This window comes from Actinia tenebrosa, unplaced genomic scaffold (genome assembly GCF_029948245.1).
Source record: "Actinia tenebrosa isolate PJP-AT-01 unplaced genomic scaffold, QUT_ActTen_1.0 PGA_scaffold10__47_contigs__length_13832649, whole genome shotgun sequence".
NCBI classification, from domain to species: Eukaryota; Metazoa; Cnidaria; class Anthozoa; order Actiniaria; family Actiniidae; genus Actinia; species Actinia tenebrosa.
The window spans coordinates 367,165-379,153 of record NW_028292570.1 but is presented as its reverse complement, the minus strand read 5'-3'; the positions used below and the strand labels follow the sequence as shown (position 1 = coordinate 379,153).

At 37.5% G+C, this 11,989-nt stretch overlaps 1 protein-coding gene across 1 annotated transcript; it reads left to right on the top strand.

The window, feature by feature from the left end:
* The first annotated feature begins 608 nt into the window (after positions 1 to 608).
* Positions 609 to 10,143, top strand: LOC116291779 (uncharacterized). Its single transcript, XM_089026739.1, has 3 exons — positions 609 to 763; positions 7,363 to 8,075; positions 8,984 to 10,143. Exons 2-3 carry the CDS (start codon positions 7,387 to 7,389, stop codon positions 9,219 to 9,221), a joined length of 927 nt encoding a protein of 308 aa, XP_088882865.1. The 5' UTR covers positions 609 to 763; positions 7,363 to 7,386; the 3' UTR covers positions 9,222 to 10,143.
* Positions 10,144 to 11,989: the final 1,846 nt, after the last annotated feature.

Here is an 11,989-nt window from a genome sequence, read left to right as displayed (position 1 = left end):
TATTCCGTGCCATGGCTCACTCGTGACTTGAAATGCTTGCAATTCATCCTTATAACTGAAATATAGGGTTTTGTACACGCTTAGGTTATTTCACTTCAGAACACTTGTCGTAAATTACACTGCAAAATGTAAAGGCCGATTCTCGCCTACAACCATCGTATAAAACAAGCTCACGTCTGTCGTAGGCGAGTTGTAGGCCTGATTTACACGCTACGACTTGAGCTTGTAGGATGGCGCGAGCGTGTTGTATGCGATAGCTGTAGGCGAAAATCATACCGTATAAACCGGTCTTAACACATTATGGAATTTTCGTCATCTCATTTGCATATTGATATTTCAAATGTTTATATCTCTGAAAAGAGAAGACCCCATACAAAAATACTGCAACCACACTACTACACTGTTCACATGTAAGTGATTTTGAAAATATAATTTTTTACTTGACATACACTTTAAAGTTTACAAATTACGTAGTTATTTGCTCCCCCTACTGCGAGCTTGCATTTTTCCCATAACTCATATTATTTGTGGTAACTGTTTCACGGTCTGAAGTAACATCAAATACCCGGAACATTGATGGCATAAACACGACGCGGACAATGTCCCGCTAAGGTCACGGCACCGTCAGGCCAATCACATTGCACGATAAAAAATCAGCCAAATCAGCCAGGGTAAACTTCCCTGAGAAAGGGATGACGCAAGTTATTTTGTTCGCTATTCAACATCTTGTCAAGACGAAGTTAAGATCTGACTCATAAGTCTGGTAAGTTATATTTGATTTATTTGAGGACTTTATATCGTCAGCCACTTCCTTAGCTGATTTACTACAGAACGGTTATTATTTGCTTCAAAATGTTTATTATGCATTGAATAGGTACAAACATACGATTATCTAATATCATCTTTGTAATAGAACATGTCAAAGGTTTCTTATTTATTACTCGCGTGACAGCGGCGTCTGTCACTCAGCTCGTAGATTTTTCTTTCATTGTGTCGGATGTCTCGCGGACCCAAATTGTGGGGTTGCTCTTTGCCCTTGTATGTAAATATACCTTGAAAAATTGTTATCCTTAAAATGATTCGAATAAATCCCGAATATCTCAGTCACTTCGCGCGATGGAACCGCTAGAATCTCGTCCATGCGTCCTACTTTGTTGTGATTCTTGGCGTGCCGAGATGTATTGAAATTTTCGAATTATGATCGTCAGTATTATTGAAACTGAAAAATTTCAGCGCCTAGACATTGTTTGGTCATATAGTAGTTAGGAAACCGAATGAAACATTATATATTTTCTGAATAAACCAAATAAACCGAGTTTTACGAACATGGCACATACATTACCCACCAATGTTTTGGTTTGGGTTGAGTAAATGACGTCATAAGTACTCGTGCCAGTCTTCTTGAGTCGAATTCTGTGATTCAAAGAAATTAATGACGGACGAAAATAAATCGTAAAATTTTGGCCCTTTCCTTTCGAATATCAGAAAGATATTCCAGTGGGTGGTTCTTAATGTATTCAAGATTATTTCAGCAAAGTTCCAGTTCGAATGAAAGAGTTTTAATTTTGGAGCGATTTTCGTCCAAGTGGCCCTTTAAATTATGGATAATCACAAACAGCATTTGTCAACACGGCTTCCTCCTAAAGCTTTCTAATGACAAAATATTAGTCTCGTATGCTTTCTTCTTTCAAAGTTCTGCTGCATCAGTCTTTGCAATCAGTACTTCAATCTAAAAGTCATTGATAATAGCAGAAGTTGTGAACAATATCTTTGGCTTCTCCAGTAAAGCATTTGTAAGCAAGTAAATCACGCAAACAGGATTTGTTAGTTCATAAGGTGAACATTCAAGAGAGTTTCTTGCAGAATTGGTCAACACTATCTAGTTGTGGGATCCCATGAATGAATGAACGGGAAAATATTACGTCCAAGGACACGTCCAAGCTAGAAATGTCTATTGAAATGCAAATACTGAATGTGACGTCATTCCGTTGTTTGGCAAAACGAAAAGTCAGTTCTATAAAGATTTTTTTTACTTTTTCTTCATGAAAGGATTTGTTGTCCAAAGTTCTAATTGTTTCAGGTGGAGGTTTAATCACTGAGAACATTTTTCGCTCTGTTTTAGCGGTTTTCACTTGTGAACAGTTATATCCACATACAACAAAGACAAAACATAATCGCAGAACTTTATTTTGAGTTACTTTGACAAGCCGAAAAGGAAATGTTTTTTAAATTCTCTGCGTATTATTCAAATTGACGTAATGAATGTAATTATTGCCAAAGAAAGAACAAAGCGGCGGCTCCCTTTTTTATTAGTAACGAACACGCCAAAATACAATCACATCACGCCTGTCCTACGTTCATTGACTATCAGTAACAACCAAGCCCGCCAACACAAGGAGCGTATCCTCAGACAGCGACATCAAAGAATCATTCGACTTTGGAGAAATAGTGGATATTGACAAAATAAATACAAGCAAAGACCCGATGAAAACCATGCTTCAATTCAATGGCAAGAAAGCGTTAGAGCCGGTTCAAGATAGACACAGTTGCTGACGTCACCGTCATACCAGAAGAGAAGTTTGAAGAACTGCAACTCCTGGGGAAGTTAGAAACAACCAACAAAGTTCTGAGGGCGGGACCGTGCAAGCACGGAATGAAATGTCCAGGGAAATTTAAAGCACAGCTCCACGCTTCATCCATGGGAAAGACAGCGAATGAAGAAATATACGTAGTGAAAAATCTAGAGAGAAGTCTGTTAGGACGAAAAGCAGCAATGGTACTGAAGCTAATAATGCAAGTAGACAATGTGAACAAGAACGCCAGAGTATTTGAAAAATACCCAGAACTGTTCACCGGCCTTGGAAGAATGAAGGACGAACACAGCTACAGCATAAGCCTGAAAGAAGACGTCAAGCCGTTCGCTGTAACAGTGCCGAGAAAGGTACCCCTCCCCCTGTACAAGGAAACAAAAACAAAAAAAGAACTGGAGAAGATAAGGAAACAGGAGTCATGTCGAAAGTCGAGAGACCGACCCAATGGTGCGCTCCCATGATGGTAGTGAACCCGAAGACTAACGGCAAAGTAAGATTGTGTGTGGACCTAGCAGTCCTGAACCAATTTGTGGAGAGAGAAAACCACCCCCTACCAGCAGAAGAAACAACACTCGCAAGACTTTCCGGAGCAAAAGTCTTCACGAAATTGGACGCGAACTCTGGATTTTGGCGGATACCATTGTCAGAGGAATCCAGACCCTTAACCACATTCATTACACCATGGGGCCGATATATGTTTAACGTGTTGCCATATGGCATCCGCTCTGGCTCAGAAAAGTTCCAAAAGACCATGAACGATAAATCCTTGAAGGTGCAGAAGGAGTAGAGTGCAGCATCGACGACGTGCTAGTACACGCCGCAAGCCTAAAGCAGCATGACGACAGGCTAGAAGTAGTTCTCCAGCGCATATAGAAAACAGGCATCATGACACTCAACAAAGAAAAGTGTGTGTTCAGTGTACCCAGAATCAAATTCCTTGGTCACATACTCAGTTCGGAAGGCATAGAAGTAGATCCAGACAAGGTGAAAGCTATACAATACATGCCGCCACCCCAAAATGTGCACGAAGTACGGATGTTCCTTGGTCAAGTATAGACACTGACAAAGTGTGAATCAAAAGCTTAGTACCATCACAACTAAGAAATCTCCTCACACGCGCAATATTTCTAACGTGAAAAAAAGCATGATTGACAAATAGCAGTAATCTGCCTGTATAAAGTCGAGGTGTTATCAAAGATGATACCAATGTTCCGGGAACTGTCCTTAACTTGAATTAATTCGTCACCAAAAAGAATTGAATCCAAAGTTGGCGAAGGTCGGTGGTGAGCGTATAAGACGAGAAAATCAGTTTTATCGTTGTTGAGTTTCAGTTTATTACTGGACATCCAAAGGTTAATGTCTTTAACACACTCTTCAACTATGCGTTTTGAAGATTCAACATCAGTAACAACCGAAAACGTGAAGGACAAGTATATTTGAGAATCATCAGCGTACAGGTGGAATGAAAAGCCGTGCTTCCGCATGATGTCTCCCAGAGGTGATGTATAGAGAACATAAAGAAGCGATCCCAATACAGAGCTTGAGGTACTCCATAGTGTAGGTCATGCTTCGAAGATCTTTCTCCATCGACGAGAACAGACTGTTTGCGTTAAGAGAGATAGAATCTGAACCATGTAAGTACTCTACCCGTAATACCAAAACGACTTGACAATCTTGAAAGGAGTAAGTGGTGGTCAATACGGCCCGCAATATAATTGCGCTGAATTCAGCCACTTTGCAAACACGTGGGGATTCAAGCACCTCAAGCTCGAGATTCCCTCAAGCCAATGGGGAAGGTGAACGCGGAGTGAGAACGGGAAAGAGTATACTAAAGAAAGAAAAAGCTTCAGGCATGTTGGCCTACCGTGCAACGCCACTTGAGCTTGTGGGTACTCACCAGCAGAGCTATTAATGGGAAGAAGGATAAGAACGCCAGTTTCCATGTTCAGCGCAGACTTGACACCTAAGTGGCCAGACCTAGACAAGCTAAGAGAGATAGAACATGAAGCAAGACTCAACTACAAACAAGACCACGACAAGCATCACATAGCGAGGCAACTACCAGATCTAGAACCGGGAGAGGAAGTGTCGGTGACAGATCAAAACATACTAAAGATCCTACATTATCAAGACACCCAACCGTGTATTAAGGAGAAACCGTAAGCATTTGACACCAATTCCCTCAAGCGAATTCACCCAGCAACCAGAACTAACTGAGGCACCCAAGCACTGAACAGCTGTCCCGCCAGAAAACAAGAAACAATTGAAACTAAAGTCAGACCAAAGAGAGAGTGGAAACCCTCATTGAAAGTCAGTGAGAACTTAGGTCTAATCTGATGAAGAGACACTAGAGATCGTATATCTGCCTCTGCAGAAGGGGAGATGTTGTGTTATCATTATTCATATGACGTGTGAATTAGTAGAACACGTGAGTATTCAGTGAATAAAGAACGTCGTGACGGAACACACGCTCAGCACCATTAAGGCATGGCTCTTTTGAGGAAATGATGGAAAATCAGTTATTTATTCATATCTTTGACAGTTTATAATGAATCTTTCCCAATTTTGGCTCGTAGTAGTAATTCTTCAAGGCAAGCAATTACCACATATCTGTTACCATGGAAACCATGTCACGTGACCACAAGGCCGCCACCTTAGATTTTTTAAACAAGCCTTTTGAAATCCTATTGAAACTACTTCAAAAGTCCTGAAAATCCATATTCCATATTTTTATATTTGCATAGCCTATATGGATCTAATTGGATATCTTGGAAATTATATTAAGTTTAATTTTTAGAATATTTTCAATTTTTTGGAAAAGATAGAAAATATTCTAAAAATTAAACTTAAAATATTTTCCAAGATATCCAATTAGATCCATATAGGCATTGTAAATATGAATAGTAATCTGCATTTTCATGATTTTTAAAGATGTTTCGGTACGTTTTCAAACGGCTTGTTTAAAAATCCAAGATGGCGATCTGGTTGTCACGTGACTTAGTTTCCATGGCAACCAAGGCTTTAAGGTTCCTTCTTTTCACAAAAGACATCAACTTGCCAAGTTTGGGTAAGATTCGTAGAAAACTGGCTATGAAACAGTTTTTCATCTGAGAGCCATGCCTTAATGATGCTGAGCGACAGTTAAACAACACGAGGTTAAGGTATGAAAACTGGGTAAAGTGGCTGTCATTTCTACAAAATTTATTTACACTGTATCCAATACACTTAAAACAGTATTTCGTAATAAATATATAAATAAAATTTTCTTTCCAAATTGCATGTCAAAAGTGTGAAATTTTACACCTAAGGTGTCAAAAAAACGCAGGCAACCCAAGGCTCTTTTTCAGTAATTTATTAATATCTCTCTCTAGAAATTGTTATAAAGAAAATAAAACTTGAGCTATGAAAATAAATTGTATAAAGAAAAAAAATTAGGCAGCCCGGAGCAAAATATTTTTTTGGCGAGCTTAAACTTCCGTGACACGGTTTTCGGTCATAACATTTTATCAAAATATGTCTTTACTCCGGGCTGCCTAATTTTTAATCTTTAAGGTCTATTTAAGCTTTGTTCCAAATTTAAGGATAGCATGATAAATACAAAAGAGTTTATCGAAGAACGCGTGAGGGAGAGTGGTGCTTTAATGCGCTAAAGTCGCTATAATTCTTCAAATTTGGATTCAAACGAAAGAATTCGCCGCCATATTGTTTCTGACATTGAACTACGTCATGACTCACGATATCAAGCCGATTGAGCCACAAAAACTATCGGAAAACGTCGGTTTTATATCGCCCACGCGTCGCTTCATCCGAATCCCGTAACGCGTCCCAAACAAATGACATCATCCATAGCAACGGCCTGAACGCATGCGTATTTCGACAGTGAAACACGAAACCACACCATAAATTTGACGACAAACAGCAATATACTTATCATCAGACTTTCTTCGAGTGTTTTAATAATATATAGTAGCATTTTATACAGTAGTTATAGAAAGTATATGTTATTTAGCTTATTAATGAATGTAACAGAAATATGCATTAGAGAAAAGAGCCTGAAAGGTATAATAACAATAGAAGTATATATTCAGACGCAATAAGTTTTGCAGCGTTGCTTAGGATAAAGTTCGAAGGTCAAGAAATGGTTTATGGTATTGGAAACCCTTCGCGTCTGTCCTTCTCAAAGCAAGAGCTTCAAGAACGTGGTTGGGAAGTCGAAAGGTCCGGCAAAGTTTTTAATTTTACTGCAGCTACTCAAGCAAAATTTTATTATTCATCGAAGGCGGTGAGGCAATACTTAATCGAACAAGAAACAAACGCAAGCGAATTCGAACCAATTTTAGCCGCTAGCCGGACTCAAATTTCGATGTTACTTACTCCGCGTGGGCCCCGTGTTGTTCATCTCAAAGCGCATGTTCAAAAGGATCAATTACCAGTGAAATACTCTCGCATTGCACACGAAGTAAACAAAATGGCTTCCTTCGATACAAAGTTTAGCACCGTTTTCTAAGAAAACGGAACAACTAAACTCCGAGAAATCGAGAATATGGATTCATATTATCGTAAACAAGCTAACTAGTTACTAAAAAGTGAGGATTTTTTTTCAGCCACAACTCACAGTAACCACATGCATTCCTGGGGTACTTAAATTATTTCATTATACCTTAATTAACACTACCATAAATATATATTGTTCAATATAAATGGCAGTAGCTACATGTAGTCGTAGACTGTGTATGTTTTTTAAAGTATCATAGTATTTTACTATTTTCAGGAAACAATTAATCCGGGAGCCACAATGGACCGAAATCATGATCAAAACAACATCGAAGCCGAAATCCGTAGAAACGAGGAAAGGATAGCGTCTTTGGAGAAAGATTTAAAAGAAAGTTTGGGCAGCAATAAAGATCTTAAAGATAGGATCAGCGCTTTAGAAAAGGAAATACAAGACCTGAAAGATGAGAATAAATTGTTGAAAAAACAGCGGCAAGAAATGGAAAAAGGAATGGAGAATTTAGAGAAAGAAAATAAACATCAGCAGCAAAAAATGGAAAAGAGAATGGAAAATTTAGAGAAAGAAATTGAACATCAGAAAGCCGTGTTGGTTATTGTGCAAATTGGCACAGCCTTACAGAGAAATTTGTGCAAGTACGTCCTGGGAGAACACTTCAAAGAAAACTGTTTCTACAAGTTTAAAGAAATTCGCAAATACATCCAGCAAGATCTGAAAAATGACAGGAAGGCCCAAGAGTCAGCAAAAAAGCGGCTGGCGGAAATAAAGGAAAAGATTCCTTGGGACCAAAGTTTGGTGAATAGTCTGAAAAACCTTAATCAAACGAGAATCGGCATTGCTCATCCTGACCTAAGCAGCGAAAAGATCCAACAAGCTACAGATTATTTGAAAGAGGAGAATATTTTGGACAAGGGAATGGTCCACAATGTTAACGAACTAAAAAAACTATGGAAAACATCCGAAGAATTGTTAAAGTAAGTTTGCATATTGTACATAAATCAATTCTTTCATAAATCAAAATATCTCTGGATGCGTTATGATTTGCAAAACCTATTTTCTGTGTCTAGTGTAGCAACAAAATCTATTGCATGGTCAGGGTTGTTGTTAATACTTTACTGCTTTACAATATCGTAAAGGTTTGGAAAGTGCTTTCTATTATAACCTAAGTGTTTCAGGCCCAAGAGAGAGAGGGGGGGAGAGGCGGAGAAAGGGAGAGAGGAGAGTCTGACTCCAATGTTATTCGAAACTTGTGTTGCGCGTCGCTCTTTATTATCGCTCTTTCTCTGTTGCTGGCCCGATACTTTGGAACTCTTTACCCTATAGCACAAGAAGAATTGACTCTTTAGATCTATTAAAGTCATCCCTGAATGAAAACAATTTTGTTTCGTACAGCATATCCATAATATTTCCATAATAATTTTTCCTTTATAAATTTATATTTACATATATCTTATTTCTCTCTCCCTCTCTCTCTCTCTCTCTCTCTCTCTCTCTCTCTCTCTCTCTCTCTCTGTTGGTCCTTAACACTTTAATTACTATAATATTTTTTGGGGGTAGATGATAATTTTTTTCATAATCTGTCTATATATTCTTAACGTTATTATCAATTTTTGATATATATTACCTATCAACTCGGTTTTCATGAAAACCAATTTGTACATTGATGAAATTTCCCGAGATTAAATAAAAGACATCTCTCTCTCTCTCTCTCTCTCTCTCTCTCTCTCTCTCTCTCTCTCTCTATATATATATATATATATATTACTTATTAATTTCATATTGTAAAGCGCATCAAGGTTTCAGGATGCGCTGTGTAAATACTCTGTTATTATTATTATTATATTTATAATAATAATAATAATTATTATTATTATTCTTTCAGGCCAAGCTTCGCAGAGGATCATCAACATCAAAAAGGTCAAAGGAATCGGTCTACCGCAGAACAAAGCCAAGACACCCATGCCAGCAGCATTGGCGGATCCAGAAAATGTAGAACGAGGGTGACTATTAATGAGGATTTACCAAGGAATGCGAGGAAAAGGCGGTTGCCTACTAAAGAAATGCCAAGAAATAAAAGCAAAAGGAGGGTGGCTAGCTGCCCCTCTCACATGCACTCCTAGACTCACCCCTAAGCAGGGCCACTGGAGGACATTACCTTCACACCAAAGCATAGGGTGCCAGTTACTCATGTACATAGCCCAGTTACCGATTGTGAATGATCGATGCTTTTGCATGAATACAAACATTTTTAGCTTATAAGCAATGCAATTATTTTGGAAAGGATATGTCCTTCCAATTCACACACACACACCAAAAAAAAAATATATATATATATATATATTTTACCTATAATAATTTTACTTTAAAATCCTATAATCTGGTATTTTTAAAAGGATATTTGTCTTTCAATTCGAAAAAAAAACAGCATTCTGAAGAATTAATGCAAGCTTACGAATTTAACACTTATCAATTTCAAGCACTAAAGTAAGACTTTTTCAAAGTTTTAAAAATATATAGATCCGCGAATTATCACTCAGCAATAAAACAAAGTACCTATGCAGATTCAACATGGACTTAAAAAATAATCGCTGGCAAATCAAAAAAGAAACGTTCGACTTTATGATCGTGAATACTTCATCAGGGGAGTCATCTCTATGAAGAACAGGACGTGCAATCTTAAAATATACCCCCAAACGACAGTTGTTTACTTGCCTATATGGCTTACAAACGTAAATTAGCATATATAATCGTGTGGTGATAAGTTTTGAACCAGTTATATCTGAAAAAAACTAAAAAGGAATGCTTTTTCGCTTGTGAAAATGAAAAATATACACGTGTTTTATAGAAAACTGAGCATTGTGGGAAACCTTCCAATCTCACGATCGCAGAATTCTGTTGACATATAATCGCACTCGATCGTCTGCGATCATATGTGAACCAGGCTTTATGAAATGCTCGCATTATTTTCTCAAAATCTGCGCCACAGATTTTTTTTAAACTTTGATATTTTGTAAGAAAATAAAACGAGGGAAACACACAGAATTTGTTTTTTTCTTCATTTTAATATTTCCTTATAACTTTGAATTATTTAACGCTATTTCAAAACAAAATTAACTATTATAAACTTCTATTATTAGAGGATATTACATGGGCGCACGGAGATACGAAATTTATCTTCGAGTGTTGAAAAGATCTCTCACGAGTGAGTGCAGCGAACGAGTCAGAGATTTTCAACACGAGAAGATAGATTTCGTATCTCCAAGCGCTCATGTAATATTCTGTTTATTATATATTTATCCATAAAATCAACTTAATAAGCTTTTTATCATTATAACTAACTAATAGCTTAAATACGGAAGGTAACGATATTTTTCACATGTGAAAATAACATGTTATTTTCACATGTGAAAATATCAGTTTTTCGAAAAGGAGAAATATAAGTATTTTATGGATATTTATATGATAATGTCTAATATTTGATGAAAGATTCATGGTTATTAAATAAAAGCAACATTTCCTATTTTGGTAACAAGTTCTGATCTACTTTTGTGGTATGTAGAGCCCAGTGAGGCACAAATCAAAACAAATGACAACCATTATGGTTGATAAAATACAACCAATATTACAAAGGAATTATCACGCGTGATTAGTCTGGCATTAATAACTTTGTATTTATAATATTAGAAAGCTACATCATGGCTTTAACAAAGACCACAGGTGGTATTTATGTGTTTGATTCTCATGCACGTAATCGTAATGGTATTGCTGATCTAAATGGCCCTCCTGCTGTTATGAAATTTGCTGATATCTCAAAATATGTTTATGCTCTCTTTCACTTCAATAGAGGAAGACAATAAATGTCACAAATCAGATCAGAGGAAATTTAAATTACATACCATACATTTTTTGATATCATCTTATACTAATACACCTTTTGCCGTTCATTAACAGAAAATGTACATTCATTTGTGCCAATAGTTGTATCAATAACGTGTAATGTACTTTCATCAACACCACAAGTAACATCATTAGCGCGGATCAACTTTCAATAACGATAACTGAATATGCGTGTACATTCATAGGCATCAATGGACAATCAATAACGCGTTTGCACATTCGTATGCTCTTATATTTCATTCGAATCATGCAAATGTTTGTCGAACCACGCTATAGAATATAACGTTGACCCTCATGATTGTCCAAGCGCGTTATAGATTGTCAATGATTATGCTAATAGCACTAATGAATTTTCACTTTTGGGTAAATGGTTGTCCATAAATGCAATTGTTTGTCATTTGGTGTTATTGAAGTTGAATTTCGCGCACAAGAAAATACATTCCGCGCATATGAATGTACAAACGCGCTATTGATTGTCCTTTGATGCCTGAATATACATGCATAGTCAATTGTCGTTATTGAAAGTTGATCCGCGCTAATGATGTTACTTGTGGTGTTGATGAAAGTACATTAGCAGCAGTAAGGGGGACTCGCGATCACCATTCGGAATTGCCCGGGAATTACCCGTGTTTATGCACTAGCGTCCCCCGCGGGAATTACCCGTGTTCTGTTATATGTTGCGCGAAGATTTCCTTACTGCTGCTATGTTTGCGAAGGTTAAAATATTTGTGTCGCAAACGGAGGATAAAATATTCCTTAGATATAGATGGACACCATCAAAAGCATTAGTAACAAGACTGTGCGCCGACTGCGAACTCAGGTGCTGGACCGCTTAGACGCCGACTTGGCCTTCACAACGTTTATGGAGGGAGATACAGATGAGACGATGAGCGAGGAAAGAGCAGAAAGGATAATTGACTTAATGCCCGAAGGTAATTACCGCCTGGAGTTGACGTTTATAAAGTATTTAGACGGCGAGTGGATAATAGAA

Coding starts and splice junctions, on each gene's coding strand:
- LOC116291779 (XM_089026739.1), top strand. CDS start 7,387: ATGGACCGAAATCATGATCAAAACAACATCGAAGCCGAAATCCGTAGA. Junction 8,076..8,983: donor ACATCCGAAGAATTGTTAAA/GTAAGTTTGCAT, acceptor TTATTCTTTCAG/GCCAAGCTTCGCAGAGGATC.